Raw genomic sequence first — 17,811 nt, forward strand, 5'->3', positions numbered from 1 at the left:
GTTTAATGTTTTGTATAGAATTTAAAGTTAATTTAAAATATTTATAGAAATATTTAATAAACAAATTAAGTTTCACCATAAAATTTGTAAAAAAATAGATTGAGTGTCAATTTAAGGAGAGACAATATTGTTTCATTTTTAGAAAAATTGAGACTAAATAAAAAGCTAAAAATAAATACAGGGACCAAATTGAATCATATTAACATGCGACATAACTGTGAAGTGACACGTGTAAAAAATAAAAAATTTAAAAATTTTTAAAAAAAAAATATCCAAAAATTGACATGTGACGTCAACTTTAACGCCATCTGATTAAACTAATGGTGAAGACTAAATTGAATTATTTCTAAGAAAATGAGAATCAAATTGAGACACAAAAATAATTTGAGGATCAAATTGACATTACTTGATAAATAGAAGGATCAAAAGTGTAATTTAATTTTTTTTTTATGTCTTGGACCAACTATTTTTTTCTAAAGTATTATTATTTCACTTTATTTTTTAAATAAACTATTTCTTTAGAAGTTTATTTTCGTTAAGAAATTGGTTTGACTTGGTTTCTATTTTTAAGGAGAAATAAAGTAAAATATAAGTTTAAGCAAACACTAATTTATAGTTATCCTGATATCGAGACGATCAAACACGAAACTGGTCGATTTCCATATTGTCCCAAGAAGTGGATCATCTAACTGAAGAAAATGTGCGCCATGAGAGTGTTAACCAAGTGCAGCTTCCATGCCAAAAGTTGCAAACCCTATCTCACTCTCAATTTCATCGCACATCAGCACCACGGCCAGTACCAGACCCGTCGAAATCTTATTCTTGAGACTTCCGCATCTGAATTCGTCAAGCTTCACAGACTCACCGGCCCTGATTCCGGTATATTATCCTTTTTACTCCATTCACCATTACAAATATAAAATTCATTTTTTTTTTCAATTTATTCTAGTCTCATTTCATTTATTTTTACAGGGATTGTCCAAATTAGCTTGGATAGGCCTAAAGTAAGAAATGCTATTGGGAAAGAGATGCTGCAAGGCCTGAGTCATGCTTTTGAGTTGATTAATCAGAAATCTTACGCTAATGTTGCTATAATCAGCAGTTCAGTTCCTGGGGTATTTTGTGCTGGGGCCGATTTAAAGGTTAATTGTTAAATTCCCTGTTATTCAATTTTCAAAGGAAGAAGGCTTGGGTGTTTATAATATTTGTGATTCTTTTTCCTTCTGTAGTGACTGTGATCATAAACTAAAAATTTTCAAAGCATAATTATTGGACATAGTTTGATCCAGTTTGGAATGGGTTCTTGCTGTTAGGCAAGGTAGTGTGGATTTAATTTACATATCATGTTATTGGAGCAAAGTCATCCTCGCCTTTAAGGGTTCTGTGTTTATTGGGCTGCAGGAGCGCAGGGAAATGAGTCAATCAGAGGCTAAGACTTTTGTGAATTCTATTCGCTCCACATTTTCATTTCTAGAGGTTAGTTCAAATCATTCATATTTTTTTTTTTTGTAATTACTGGATTACATTATTGGGTTGCATTCTAATATTTGTGTTGTGTACTTATCCACATAAGATATGAAACAAGTTATGGTGTTTAATTCTATATTTCTATTCTGTTTCACATTCTTTTCTCTTATTGTTTTATCATTTGGGGGATTTGGGGGAGGGGGTTTTATATAGCTCAAGAGCTGACCCAACTTTCTTTTTCTTTCATTTATAGTCCGTCTTTGGGTGGTACTAAGAAATATTGGTGATGAAAAATCTCTAACTGGATTCTATCGCGTTTCTGTCTGTACTTCATGTGTGTCATATAGCATCTCTGTTTTCCCATTTCAATTATACTACTCCTTGAAATTAGGATAATCATTTTTTTTCTTTATTCAGGCTGTTTGTGTTCCAACTATTGCTGTTATTGAAGGAGTAGCTCTTGGTGGTGGACTTGAGTTGGCTCTTGCATGTGATATTCGAATATGTGGTAGTTAAATATGCTGTATTTTTTTTTATATTGGATTCTATTTGTTTGGTTGCTTCTGAACGTGACGCCAGTATGAGACATTTTCTTCACTTGTTTGTTCTTTCATGGTATAGGTGAAAATTCTCTCATGGGTTTGCCAGAGACAGGACTTGCAATAATCCCTGCGTATGTTTCATACTATTTTTCTTCAGCCTTTTTCATAATGTGTCTTTGACGCCATCTATTTCTGCCATGTATCTCTTCAGTTCTATTATCTAATAAAGTAAAAAGATTAAATCTCAAGATACATTGTGGAGTATATTTGAAATATGTAGACAAATATGAATGTAATGGTGAATTTGAATTGTTTTTAATATTTTGATCAATGCTTGTAGTAAGGTCAGCTTGATATTCTTGTCATTATTGATACAGGGCAGGTGGATCTCAGCGACTACCTAGATTGGTTGGAAAAGCAATTGCAAAGGATATTATATTTACTGGTCGAAAGGTTGATGGCAAAGAGGCACTGTCCTTGGGTATGTTGATTATCACTCAGCTCCTTTCTTTATCTATTCAGTAAAGACATCAAAACAGAGATTTTGAGGAGGACAATTTGGATAATACACTATGCTCATTGTTTCCGCAAACTTATATTTCACTTGAAAAGAATATTCAAGACATTACGAAGCAACAGTCTATGTCCATTGAACTTCTATTGTTTTGTTATGGGTGTTCATAGCAAACACTTAGCCATTTCCTGTTGAACTCCAGTAAAGCAAAGAGAAAGGTTATTGTTGTGCGACTTTCTATAAAATAACGAATACAAAAAATTTCACCTGAAAAATTGGTAACTTCTTTGTTTTTTTCACAAATAAAGCATAACCTTTGTTTTTTATTCCTCCACAAACAGCACGATGGGTTCCTAAAAGTTTATCTATACAGGTCTTGTTAATTACTGTGCTCCTGCTGGTGAAGCTTATTCAAAGGCACTTGCAGTTGCTCGGGATATCAATCAAAAGGTATCTCCCTCAGAAATATATCATTCTGAAACTGGTATTATGACATAGCTGTGTTTTGTGACATTTAGAAATGCGTGGATCATTGTGCCGTTGAATGTGCATGTATAAATAAATTGGTCGTGACTGATACTTCTAAATGTTGGTTTTCCATTTTGTTCTTTTGAAGAAATTGATTTATTAAGAAAAGTATAAATAGCTCATGTTACAAGTACATTACAAAATAGCTCATGTTAACAGGGTCCAGTAGCTATAAGGATGGCTAAAAAAGCTATTAATGAGGGGGTTGAGACTGATCTAACATCAGCTTTGGTCTTGGAAGAAGATTACTATGATTATGTGTTGAGTACTAAAGATCGACTGGAAGGATTGGCTGCATTTGCTGAGAAGCGGAAACCAAGGTATACCGGTGAGTGATTGGAGTGTTCTTTTGCTGATTGTGTCTCTCTCTATGTTTCTAGTGAGGAACATCTGTCATTTAGATTAGTCATCTAGAGCCTGTAGTCAACTTCCTAGATGATGAAATTCCACTGCAATTTCACTGGGAACAATCTCCCCCCATTTGTGTACAGTCATTTAGTATCTAAAATCACGCACCTTAAGACATTGGCTTTGAGCTTTCTTTTTCCTTCATTTATATACTATTGACATAAAGGTTCAACATTTTCTTCTGGAGCTTTTGTGGCAATAAATTAATATGTTTGGGAACTTGCAGTATAAACTTGTGGTGATTCAGAGTAAAAACCATTGGATAATTAAGCAACCCTCAAGAACATGTATCTGTTTTCTCTCGTAAGACTTTGGTTAACGTTGAAATTGAAGGAGATGTAGGGGGAAGAATAAAATGTAATGGAATAGAGTTACTACTGTCTTATTGTTCATTTCTTTTTGCGCTTATAACTATATTTTTAATCTTAGTAAAATGAGTGAGTTTTGACTTTTATTTCTATAGAAAGAAATTGTTTTTCATATTTGTAAAATTTGAAGCAACTTTTTAGTTCTTATAAAATGTATGGATTTTCATTTTAATTTCTATATTTATTTTTTTTCCAAATTTGTAATCGCTAATTTTAATTTCTAATATTCATTTTAACGTTGATAATAACATCATGTACATTTACCCCGATCTTTCAAGTTTTTATAAAAGCATCTGTATAGGCATAATATTATAATATTAATAGGTACAAATTGGATGATTACTTAACTTTTCGTTAAATAAATAAATAGTTAACAATGATCATATGATATTAGAAATAAATATAATAATTTTCAAATTTATACGAATTACAAAAATAAAGAATTTTTAATGATATAATTAAAAAAAATCAACCCCCAAATCCGGGACAATAGAAAGAGGAATAATACACGGAATACAATGACATATATTTGTGTGATGGTACATTTTGTTTTAAAATTTCTAAACTGTGAAATCGAGAATTATATATTCTATTCTCTCCATAAATGTAAACTTAAGAAATATGTTTTATGATAGGTGAAAATATGATTTATTTGATGGATTGCTTCGAACGTTCTTCAAAGATTAAAATTTTCAAGTGCATATTACTTTATTTTCAACTAATTTTAATCAAAAGTTGACTTTACAAATTTTGATGATTCAAAATTAAACACAACCAAACATTTGATAAATATTAAACTTTAAGTTTATTTAGACAAGTATTAAAAAAACTTATTTTCTTTCTAGAATAATCTACGTCATTACCATCAATGAGAAAAGATGGGTGTTTCAGTGAACTATTAAATGTTTTAGTTATACATAAGAAAAGTTTTATTATTTTCGATAAAAGTTATATACAAGTCATCCTGAAAAAATAAAAAAAAGGACACGAGTTAGTATTTAGAAGGGAAGGGTCAATTATATTAGGTTAAAATACTATTTTCGTACTAAAATCTCAAAATAAGTTTTATTAGTTTTAATTAGATCTATATTTTTAAAAATACGTATAAATAAATCTTTTTCATTAATTTGGTTTTAATAGCATCAAGATAATGCATACGTGAGCTCGTCATTTTCTATGTTAGTATTGTGCTACGTATTACATTTGTATGGTGACACGTGAAGTCATAATATATGTTAGTATTGTGCTACGTATTACATTTGTATGGTGACACGTGAAGTCATGATATGAATTTCAATTTGGTTTACATATTTATTATTTGATTTTATTTCAGTTTTAAATTTAAAAATAAAGTCAATTTCATTCCCTCAAAATTAAGACAAAATTTAACTTTTATATAAATATTATAATAATATTTTTATTAAATATTTTAACAATATTAAATTTATTTAAATTCATATTTTACATTGAAATTTATTTATATTTTATTTTAAAATTTTAAATATATTTATTTTAACTTACAAAATTGTTTTAAAATTTTATATTAGTTTATAAAGTTTTTATTTTTAAACCAACTCTAACATTTGTATAAAAATTATTGATATATAATGCTATATAAATATTTGAAATATAAATTTATCAATCTATAAATTTAAAATTTTAAAATAAAATTTAAATAAAGTTTAATGTAAAAAATAAATTTAAATAAACTTAATATTGTTAAAAATATGTAATAAAAATATCATTATACCATTTATATAAAAGTTAAATTTAATTTTAATTTAGAAACAATAAAAATACAAAATTTTAAAAAAATTTGAGATAAAAATGAAATTAAAATAATAAATATATGAATCAAATTGAGATTCAGACAATTACAAGTGTCACCATATTGACTTGTGATTAAATAATGAAATGACATAAATAATTAAAAAAAATTGAAAAACTGACAGATAACATTGTATTAAGGTTGTTAATATCGAACTTACGAAGGACCTAATTAATACGCATTTTACTGAGATACAGACCTACTCGAAAAAAAAGAAAAACTCTAAAAAGCTATTTGAGATTTTGGTACGAAATCACGGAACAGGGCTATTTTAACCTCTGTATTACGCAAAAAATTCTTTTTAATAAAAATAAAACTTAAATGAAAAAAATGGTGCAATCATGAAGCAGGAGGTGTGAATATCATGGAATTTGCGTTACAGATTTACTTGCTAAAACTTCGCAGTTTGCAAAGGCCCATCGTGTGTAGTAATTTCAGTTCTGAATGTTTAAGAGTGAGTCTAACCGCAGTAGAAACTAGAAGGAAATTACAATGGCCACCTTAGATGAACGCCCTGCTGCGAAGAGTTTTCTTCCTCTTGAAGCTAACCCTGACGTCATGAACAAGGCATTCTCTCTCCTCCTATTATCTATCATTGGGCGAAATGTTTAAATAATGCCTTTAATTATGATCGTTTATTCGTGGAACAGTTACGCATATAACAAATTTTGTTACATTTTGGATTTACAATTTTTTATTCTATTTGGCAGCGTGCGTAATTTAAGTGTATTTTTTTTTTCTCGGATGAATTGCAGGTTCTTTGGGGTCTTGGCCTTCCAATGGAGGAGGCAGAGTGCTGTGATGTTTTTGGCTTGGATGAAGAGCTTCTGGAAATGGTTCCGAAGCCAGTTCTTGCTGTACTTTTTCTTTATCCCATTACCTCAAAGGTTAGTTTAAACTAACGAAACATGCGAGTTTTTCTTTTATCAAATTTTTATTTTTACTGTCAAGTCATTTTCATATCTGTTGCTTCTGATTTTGTGAGAGTTTTATTTCCTCTTATCAGACTGAAGAAGAAAGGTTGCAACAGGAAAATGAAAAAAAGGTGAGTGCCTGAGTGGGTATGTCTATTTATGGAGTCTTTTCATCTGTCTGTGACTATTCGTTTCCCTGATTCAAAGCATTCCGCATTTAGTTTGGACTGTAGGTATTAATTATAGATCGTGTTACAAGCTTAATTGGTTATTTTATTAAATAGCGTCCAATAAATCAGTATTTTAGGTAGCATATCTGTCATATAATTGATTTTTTAACTGCGTGTCTTGCTATGAAGCACATGCATTGAGTAGGATTTTTTTGTTGTTGTTCTGCTGTAGGATTATAGCAGTAAAGTGTACTTTATGAAGCAAACCGTGGGTAATGCTTGTGGTGCGATAGGTCTGCTTCATGCACTTGGGAACGTAACTTCCGAAGTCAAGCTTGGTAGGCTTTTAACAATCACAGCCTTAATTTAAGTTTAGTGTATCAACCATTATATTTAATTCAGTTTGTGTTGCTCTTGTTGGTATCAGTTGAGGGGTCATTTTTTGACGAGTTCTTTAAATCTACTGCCAGCATGGATCCATTGCAGGTTGTTTATTTCTTCCTACCCAAAACGTTTCTCTTTATTTCTCATATTTCATAAATGCAAACGAATGACACTACTAGCCGTTAAATATAATGGTAATTTGGTATTTTCTAACTTGCATATTTTGCAGCGGGCTGCCTTTCTGGTGAATGACTGGGACATGGAAGTTGCTCATTCAGTAGCAGCCACTGCTGGCGATACAGTGGTATTTTATTTGTTAAATTTTGAAGCAATCATAATTGGGGGGGGGGGGGCGGGGGTTATGATGTTATGTAGAAGTGAAACAGATAATTGGTCCCGTATCCTCCAAATTTCTTTGTGGGCAAATGCTAGTGCAACAGTAAGGTTGCTTCCTTATGATGTGGAGGTTTTGGGTTCAAATCTTTGAAACTATCCTTTAACTTTGCTCCACAAACCCCATTATGGGGAAGCATAATGTGGACCATATTTTTTTCATCCTGATGAATTTCTTTATTGATAGATAAAAAAAGTAAAAGTTATATAAGTCAAAGGGAAGCATTTTTATTGTGTATATGAAGAAATGCTTAAATCATCTTTCCATTCAATTTTGTGTGTGGATGGAACTAAAGGAATGGAAACTATATCCTGAACAGCAAGACCCGTGAATATGAAGTGCTTAATACTAGTAGCTCTTGCGTTGGATGATTTTGCAATTTTTACTGACGTTTTAGGAGATATAACTATCAGAATGCTGTCATACTATGAGGCAAACCATAGATAGTATTGTAAATATAGATAACAACCCTCTCTGACTTGCAACAACAAAATTGTTTTTTTTCTAACTGTTTCCTTTCTTATCTTATAACGTTTTTGCTTATAATGCAGGTATCAGATAATGAGGACCCTCATTTCATCTGCTTTGCCTGTGTGGATGGTAATTTCTTTATATAGATAACTGAGTAATATTTTTTGTCTGTGTTGTGTTCATAAAAAGAGCAAAACAATATACCAAGATGTGATTTTATCAACAACACCACTATAGTATAACAAAACTGCAAACTGTGCAAAGGAGTCATTACCTAAAAAGGGGGGTGAGAAAGACGTAGGGGTGGGTATCAGGAGAGGCTCAAGGCCCAAGATAACTAATTCCAAGGATTACCATTGGCTGAGGGAATAATATATCAGGCCGTTAGGGAGAGAGAAAAGGGTGGACGTGTTAGAATCTTCTCTTATCTGCAATATCTGTTTTCCTTTCTGTTCTGCTGTATTGTTCTTCTGCTGAATTTTTTGTCTGTGTTTGTGTTCATAAAAAGAGCAAAACAATATACCAAGATGTGATTGTATCAACAACACCACTATAGTAGGCAAACTAAATGTCTAAATCATAAACCAGCTATATTTAAAGGCTACAACTAAACTATCCATGATCCTATTCATGTCTAGTTCAATTTGTTCTCCTTTTGTAGTTGCAAAAAATTCATTTGATTAATTTCTCGGCAATTGTATGATATGCAGGTCAACTGTATGAGCTTGATGGAAGAAAGTCAGGACCAATATCTCATGGAGTATCATCACCAAGTACTTTGTTGAGGGTAAATTTCTTTGGTTGTCAGGGCTATACTTTTATTGATTCTTAAAAACATGTATTTAGCGAAAGGAACTGATTTAGTTTGCAAATTCTAGTAATTCTGTTGTCACTTTGAATTTTAATTGATGGATGAAGAAACAAACAAATTATAGGTAAGTGGCTCTGGAATTGGAGCACACACATCTTGTGAGAGAATTTACAGATAGCTAGTGATTTAAATTTGAGTTTGTAAAGTTAGTGAACAAAAAGAGGCTTTAGAAAGAAATCATATTTGCTATTATGAGAATACCTAATTTACACTAAATAGGCTAAAGCTACCCTAATTATAGATAGGAGATTATTTTTAAAATTGCAATCATCAATCAAGATACAATTTCAGAAATTACCATAAAACATACAACATTTACAGCTACTGGCATTTAGTGCCACCTCCTATGGTGACCAATACCTCTGCAACCTTGCCCCTCAACCTGGTGAATAGATGTCAATCATTTCTAGCTTACCAAATACGAATTCAAACCCAAATGTTGACAGGCTTTGGTAGGTCCTCATGCATCATGGTGCCCTATTGGAATATGGAAGAAAATGATAGTTCGATACCCCATAAAAACAATTTCATATCTGATATGATTGCTATCAATTTCGACATGCTTGCTTGATCATGTTGGCACGCTTGCGAACCATGCTTATTACTGATTCACTGTTATTACATAGCTTCATAGACCTTTTCTAGAGAATTTTAGGTCTTTTAGAGCTTCTCAATCCAAATTAATGGTCATAAACATTTTATGATTGCCACAAACTTAGCATCCGTACTTCTCCCTACCACAATGGAGATTGTATTTTGCTTATCCATGTAACAAGGATTCCCCATGCCTATTCCCAGTAGTTTACTAACATCAGTTGATCTAGGTCTAGCCCAATTAGAATTTGCAAACCCTTCAATAATTCCTTTGACTGGAGTTCCCATGGGATATTTCGATATACAGTTGGCTGCCTCTAAATGCCTTTCAGTTGGCAAATGCACAAACTAACTGTACGCTGTCGATAATATTGGGCTTTGTAAGTGTCTGATATATCAAGTTCCCTACAACTTTCAGCTCTATCCCCAAGTCTACTAGGCATTCATCCTTTGGATTTTCCTACTAATTTCTCTCTACTTTCTAAATGAGTAATGGCTAGCCACTTTTTGTAGTCCCTTTTTTGACAAGTCAAGGACATATTTCTTGAGTATAGAAAGCAGCTGATATAGGAGTACAAGGATCCAGTGGTTCATTAGAATTTATTGATGAGAGCTTCTGTAAGACAGCCTCTCCATAATATTTATTTGGAACATTAAGGAATGGGATACCTATAAAAGGTGTCCATTCTTGCATGCTGTAACCACGTTTTGTTGAAGGGTGTAGATGCAAGAGCTTCGGTGAAGAAGAATTCTCTAGCTCCGCATGTCTAAAATGTCTTGTGACAATGGCCACATTGTAGTAGCGCCCATCATGGATTTTCATTCCCTATTTTTTTTATTTGACTTGTTTTGAGTCCTAACTACTAACTAGTAAGTACAAACTTGAAGAAGTTGTATCTGGTCTAGCAGGGAAGATTCAATATAACCCATTTTCTTCTCTCTTGTAACATCCACAAAATGGAAGGAACGAAAAGTAGAAGGAACTGCGATGAATCTATAGGTTGGTTGGTAGGGGACAAAAATGAAAGAGGAAAAATGTGTGTAAAAGGACAAATACTCTAAATAAAAAAGAGATGTATTGTGATATTAATTAGGGTATTAGTTTCGTTTACATTTCAAGCTCTAATTCTTTTCTTTTCTGCCAAAGTGGGAAAGAACTTTTTAATGTGTAGACCATATAAAATTTGTAACATCACTAAACAAAAAATACACCTAATTTCTTTCCTTGTATCCTTTCTTCCTTTTTTATGTTAAAACAATTAGATGCTTAGGGAAAAGTTTTTGTTCCTAATAACCTTTGATTTTGTGTGTGTCCCTATTTCGGTCTTGCTAGAAATTGAACATATGCTCTTTTTCTATAAATTTGGAAAGCCATATTTTTTTTGTTTGTGTGCCGTCATTTAATTTTGTAGAATAAACTCATCAACTGTTGGTGACTATAGAGTACACATTCCATCAATCCTAGTTTATTGACAACTAGGATGGTATAAAAATAGGAATTGGTTAAGGAAGAAAGACAAGTATAACGCAAAACAAGCAACTGATGATAACCTAAGTAGGGCTGGGCAAAATAAACCAAACTGCACTGCACTATCAAAAACTGCACTGAACTAAAAAATTGTTCGCATGAACTGCACTGAATTGAAAAACAATTCAGATGAACTGAACTGAACTGTTATTCTTAAAAATAAACTGGACTGAACTGCACTGCACTATAATATAAACTGAACTAAACTATTATAAACTAAACTGTTTTATGAACTGCACTATGTAAGAACTGAACTGCAATATTTTTGGACCGAATTGCACTAATTTTTAACTTAACTACACTGTTTTTGAACCGTTTTTGAACCGAATTGCACTGATTTTGAATAAACTTCACTCTTTTTCAACTGAATTATACTATTTTTGAACCGGATTGCATTGATTTTGAATTGAATTGCACTATTTTTGAACTGAATTACACTGTTTTGAATCGAATTGCACTAATTACATATGATTGTACTACACAATAATAATAATCTAAAGTTTATAATTTGAAAGTGCTTAGAAAATAATACTTGAAATATGCATCATACTTCAATACACCAATTAACATTTTTATAATTTTTTTATTTATATTAAAGTTTTCCGTAACTTAAAATGTAATTAAAATATTAAAATTAATATAATAAATTTAAATATTGGTATTAACTTATTTTTTATAATGTTTAGTTTTACAATGTTTATTATGTTGCATAAAATTTTTTAAAAGGATTTATTTTAGAAAATTCTCAAAATTAATATTTTTTTAACATTTGTATTCATTAATATTTGTGTGAAAAATGTTATAGAAATTTTATGAAGTTCTAAAATTAATATTTTAAGAATTTTTTAAAATAAAATCTCTTTAAAAAAGTTGATGCCACATAATAAATATTTTAAAACTAAAAAATAATATTACATAAGATTTTAAAATAAAAAAATACGTTAGTACCAATATTTATATTTATTATACTAATTTCAATATTTAAGTTACAAAAAACTTTAATATAAATAAAAAATTATAAAAATGTTAGCTGTCACAAAATTTAAATTTTAAAAATAACTTTCGAACAATCATAACATAAAAAGAACATTACATAGTAAAATTCATTCAAAATAACATAAGATATTGAATTTAATTTATAATTTTTTTTAATAAATTAATTATAAATATTTTATATTTTTCTCAAAGAAAAAGTAAAGAAAAAAATTAAGACAAAACAAAATAAATATTTCAATATGAAAGAGAAAGAATAGAACGTAAGACATAAAACACATAAGTTCAATTCTTATCCTAATACCAATATTTTATTTAAGGTATTTTGCTCTTTCAATCTACTATAGTTCAACAGTTAACTTAGTTAACTTAGTTAACTTAATATAAGTTTAGTTTCTTAAAACTGAACTATTTTATAGTACAGTTCAATTATTATTATGAATAGTTTAGTATAATTTAGTTTAATATAGTACAATTAACTATAGTTTAGTATAGTTTAGTAAATTATGCCCAATCCTAAACCTAAGTAACATAATGAGGAGAAAGATTGAATTAAGCGAAATCCTTTTTAAAATGCAAATGGGAGGTCAATCTTATAAGGCAGATAGGCGAATAAGTTTGGCTCGAGAGGAGATTACTTGAACTCATCATTAGTGGGTGATAGTAAAAAGGCTAGAAGCTTGCCAAATGATTAGGGGCGTGCAAAGTAGATGAAGTGATAAACCAAACTGAACTGTTATAGAATTGAGTTAAACTGTAAAGGCAATTTGGCCAAATTAAACCAAACCTCATGATGACGAAGGAGAACTGAATTGAACCATATAACAATTCAAACAACTGGAATTGCTTTGAATTGACTGAACTGTTTGAACTATCCGCTGTGGACATCTTATTTTGAAGCATATATTTCACTTTATTACTTTTATAAGTTATAGTTTAATTCAATTCAAGCAGCTCAGTTTAGGGGCCTTCTGGTTTTTAAAGACTATATTAGAAAACTCAATTCAATTATCTTTAAAGAATAGTTCAGGATTCTTAACGCAGTTTGGCAATAGTTCTGTTTTTTTTTAGTGTTTATGTGGGCTATATGCACAACTACTACCGGATGTTGATCAATTGGCTGCCTATGGTGTATAGTTACATAACCACAATAATTTGGATATTTGTTTAGTAGAAAATCTGGCGTTTCATGCCATGACAAAGCACATAGAGCTCCACTATCATTTCATTTAAGAAAAGTTCATGTAGTTGTGACAAGGCCAATTTTCAAATATATTATAGAAAGACTTTGGTTCAGAGGCTTTAGTATCTGAAACTTTATAAACAAATATGTGTGACTAGGTCCATAGTGAGGCAGAATAACCAAGGGGGAACGGTAAGAATGTCGATTTTTTATTCCTAGCAATGCCAATAACTGCCAGCCTGCTGCCATATTTCTCAAAGCGGTGGGATACATTTTATCTCTATCATTGTCATGTATTAATTGGGAAAGAATTGTCTTAGGAGTTTTTCTTGCAGTTAGAGCCCAGACTAGTAGCTTGTGAATGTTGTTTCTGACACCTGTTTATACTGTGGCACACACTATGAATATAGGATTTGGGTGTTGTTTATTTGGGTGTTTTTACTAGAATGGGCACATTTAGAAAAAAAATACATCAATGCTAAATCATTCTTGGAATTCACGACTTCTCAATGAATTTGTGTTTACGGAACACAACTTCATCTCCGATGACAAAGAAGGCTTGTAATAAAAACTGAAGTCATGCATATCATGAACGGTTTCAATTCAAAAATAAAATAAGTCATACCTGTTACACACGATTTCACTGATAGAGATATTATATTTTTTATTCTATTTTATTGTTATCAAATATTCTGTTTTATAATGGTACATATTAGGTTGTCCTTTTTCTCATATATTATGAGATTTTGTACTCTATATATTGACAAATTTGTAATAAATCAGTATGAAAACTCTCATTGAGTTACTCTTCATCAAACACTTGTGGATATTTGTGGGTATTGAGTTTCCTTCTCATGGCTTATACATATATAACATGGTATCAAATTTAAATTGTCTTCCATATTTTCTCTTTTCTTGTTGATTTCTTGCTATGACAAATCTTATTTCATCCTCTCGTTCTCTCACAAACCCCGTGAATCCTAACGCATGTTCTGATCATCTCACAAACCCCGAAATCCCCTATTTCTTTACCCTGTGAGAATCCTGCTTTTATCTTGGTGTTTTCTCTTCTTTCCGATAACAACTATCCGCAATAACGACATGATATGCTCGTTGCGTTGGAAACCAAAAACAAGGACCCTTAATGATCCCTTGCATGAAACTTATGAAACTTGGAAACGCGGTAACAAGATGGTAATTTTGTGGCTCACTCGCTCAATGACGTCTGCCATTAAACAATTTGTTATTGGATGGAGTTTGCGTCTGATATATGGACCGATCTTCTTCAACAATTCTCTCATGGTGATAAGTTTCGCATTGCCGATTTACAAGAGGATATTTAGAGCTATCGACAAGGTGATTCTACCATTTTCCAATATTACACACGACTTCAAATCCTCTGGAAAGGACTCCTTTTATATCGCATGATTTTGGTATGTACATGTGCTTCTCCTTGCACATGTGTCTTGATTTCAAGATCCAGAAAGAGCGTGATGATGATTGTGTCATCAAATTTCTCCGTGAACTAAATGATGAATTCTCTCAGAGGTTCGGTTCCAAATTATGCTTATGGAGCCTATGCCTACTTTGGTGAAAACTTTCTCTTTGGTTCTTCAACAAGAATGTGAATTTAATGCTACTTTTCATTCTAATTCTCAAGACTCTATTGCCAATCTTGCCTTCAACGAGGGACATAGCAAACATGTTCGTGATGATTTCTCTGTAATCGTGGACGAGGACGCTTTACTCGGTCTGGTGGCTGCAATTCCAAATATTGTGATCATTGTCACCCTACCAATCACACATCTGATAACGATTGGATTAAGCATGACCTGTTCAAGGCTATCATCAAAACACTAAAGTTAAGTTATGGTGGTATATATTGTTCTTTTCCCCTTATATCATGTGATTTTGTACTCTATGTATTGGAAAAGTTTCTAATAGATCAATATAAAAGTTCTCATTGAGTTGTTCTTCATCAAACACCTCTTGTCTTGTGGGTATTTGTGTATATATTTTTATTCTCGTGACTTATACATATTTAACATTCACTTTAAAAAATATTCTGAAAAAATTTATGAAATTACACCAAATGAAAAAGAAAAAACTCTATTTGTGTGGGAGAGAGGGTTCGTGATACAAGCCAAGTTAGGGTTTGGCACCCATTATAAGTATCCTTGGTGTATCATTTTTCTATTTTACTTTCTATGTCTGAATGGAAGTTTCTTTTTCAAGTTAATTGCTTGCCTGCCGCGTCAAATCTAACAAAACCTCACGTGCCCACTTTTGGGCCATGTAGTTCTCCGCCTTCATCAGCTTGTGCTGAAACGAAACTCACGTTTCAAGTTAATTAGCCTTTTTCTTTGTGCCCATGTAGTCAAATTTGGGAGGTTAGTGCTGAATCCCATTTTCAACCCTCGCAGATCCTAATTATTTGATCATGTCTGAAGCTACTGGGTTTACTATCTTTCATCTTGCATGCTTCTTTCTCTACTACACTATTTTTAGTTAGTAATATGTGTATCAAAATTTACGACAGGATGCAGCCAAAGTGATCCAGAGCATGATCCAGAAAAATCCAGATTCCCTCAACTTCAATGTCATTGCAATATCAAAGAAATCCAGGTGATGTTATCTGCTTTATAATCTCCAGTCATCTACAGCTTTATTTACTTTGACTGTATTTAAGTTTTTTTTTTTTTTTTCATTCGGAGGCCTATCAAGCTGCGCATCTTTCGTTTCAAATAGATGCAGTGCGAGAAAATTTGATCTAGAAAAAGCAAACTTTTACCTTGAAGCTGAGTTTTTACTTCGATTTACAGTTTTTTTTTCCCTTCTTAAATTAAGCATAATGGCAGTGACAAATGTTGAGACCAAATTTTATAATTGGATGGCTTAACAAATTGTTGTTCCGGCCCTAGAAAAGAATCTATTTATCAACCTGCACCATATAGAAGAGACTTTTTCTTTTAGTACATCTATAATCACTTTCTGCACCTTGTTGCATTCGAATGTATTAATGAAGTTTCTCGATTACACATTTGAGAGTCATTCTAGAAAAAAAAAAAAAAGAGAAGATTTTATAACAGGATACTGAACAAGTGATGATGGAAATGATTCTTCGACGTTTTAGTGTTTCTCGGAAATGTTTTCTAAAATATATTAAAAGGTTCCTGGACTACAAAATTCTGAAAAAATATATCTCAAAATTCTGAGTAGTGCAACTCTTGCGGTTCAGTAATCAAGAAAACGTTGAAGTTATATTTCTTAGTTTATTTTTTTAAATGCATTAATAATGGGTAACCAAACCCGGTATAAATTATTTATGATCTCGCAAATATTAGTTGAAATCCTCTTATCACCTAAATTTGTGTTCAAAAACTTATTACTCTACTCTGGTCTCTCTCCCATTTGTGTTATCATTGTTGTTTGGTCACTAATTGAATACAAAAATGATAAAATTCTGACAAATAAAAAAAAAAATGAGCCAATGCCTTTGAAATTCATGTCTGCGTTTTGGTGTGATAATGTTGTTTGTCCCCTTTCTTTTGCAATGTGTTTGTAGGATTTTTTCTTTCAGTACCTCCATACTTTTTTTCTTGTACTCTCTCTCTACATATATATATATATATATATATATATATATATATATATATATATATATATATATATATATATATATATATATATATATATATATATATATATATATAAATAAAACGAATTCAATCGTTTAATTCGTTTCTTATATATTATCTTACAATAATATTTAAGTTATTATTTAAAATTACAAAAAATATAGTTAGTTATTATTATTTTTATTATTTTGTAATTATATTATTATTTAAGCTTCAGACCTCTATCTTTTATTTATTGTTGGTTTTAGTAGAAGCCTATTGAAGTCAACTATTCTTCAGAATTAGACTCCTTTTTTTCAAAGTCTTTTCAAACCAATTTATTCACACAATTTAGTTATCTTCAACTAAATTTAACCATAACAAAGAGTGTTATAAAACAAATATTATATTTGATATTTAAAAATTATATTTTTCTATCTTATACATATGTGTATACAATAAGGATAGTAAATATATTCACCTACTTACTCATAGATAAAAGTTAAATATTTTTTTATCGGCATTTTTTAAATATTTATGAAATCGTTTCTGTTTAATCAATTATTACACAACTCATTTGCTCTGTTTCATACACATATCCCATTTCCATTTAAAATTAGTAAATAGTCACCAAATAGAAATAATAGACAACATTAAGTCGGGTGGGAATTTATAATTTATTTGAGGTGAAATTAAGTTCGTATCAATATTTTTATTCATTTTATTTGGCTTAGATTTTAGTTTTTTTTTTTTATCTGATTCAAACCACCATTTTATTAGTTTGGTTCAAGTCAGGCGATGATGATAAAAATATTACTAACATTTTTGAAAAAAGTTATTTTTTGTCTCTATTTTTATTTATTTACGCAAGGTTCTTTTACGGTAATCGTATAAAAGGCTAAATTTATATCAATGCGTCATAAAAATATTTCTCGACTTATAATGAATAATTAACTGTTTTGTTTAATATTTAGTTTTCAATAATCATCACCATTCACATTATGTTTATCATTAACTTTTGCCCTAATAAAAAATCC

General features: G+C 30.8%; 2 protein-coding genes across 3 annotated transcripts; both read left to right on the forward strand.

The window, feature by feature from the left end:
• The first annotated feature begins 632 nt into the window (after positions 1-632).
• LOC114175906 (probable enoyl-CoA hydratase 2, mitochondrial) lies at positions 633-3,678 on the forward strand. Its single transcript, XM_028060752.1, has 8 exons — positions 633-879; positions 973-1,142; positions 1,402-1,476; positions 1,885-1,975; positions 2,089-2,140; positions 2,387-2,490; positions 2,897-2,973; positions 3,211-3,678. The coding sequence occupies exons 1-8, from the start codon at positions 699-701 to the stop codon at positions 3,385-3,387; spliced, it is 927 nt and encodes a 308-aa protein (XP_027916553.1). The 5' UTR covers positions 633-698; the 3' UTR covers positions 3,388-3,678.
• A 2,407-nt stretch (positions 3,679-6,085) lies between these two features.
• LOC114177243 (ubiquitin carboxyl-terminal hydrolase 3-like) lies at positions 6,086-16,144 on the forward strand. Of its 2 annotated transcripts, none has more exons than XM_028062514.1 (9): positions 6,086-6,222; positions 6,411-6,542; positions 6,662-6,700; positions 6,972-7,077; positions 7,167-7,225; positions 7,353-7,427; positions 8,069-8,117; positions 8,699-8,775; positions 15,697-16,144. In XM_028062514.1, the coding sequence occupies exons 1-9, from the start codon at positions 6,148-6,150 to the stop codon at positions 15,784-15,786; spliced, it is 702 nt and encodes a 233-aa protein (XP_027918315.1). In that variant the 5' UTR covers positions 6,086-6,147; the 3' UTR covers positions 15,787-16,144. The 2 variants fall into 2 exon arrangements, with proteins under 2 accessions (XP_027918315.1, XP_027918316.1); XM_028062515.1 differs by lacking the exon at positions 6,086-6,222 and adding an exon at positions 6,250-6,304 and having other exon boundaries at positions 15,697-16,142.
• Positions 16,145-17,811: the final 1,667 nt, after the last annotated feature.

This window comes from Vigna unguiculata, chromosome 3 (genome assembly GCF_004118075.2).
Source record: "Vigna unguiculata cultivar IT97K-499-35 chromosome 3, ASM411807v1, whole genome shotgun sequence".
NCBI classification, from domain to species: domain Eukaryota; kingdom Viridiplantae; phylum Streptophyta; class Magnoliopsida; order Fabales; family Fabaceae; genus Vigna; species Vigna unguiculata.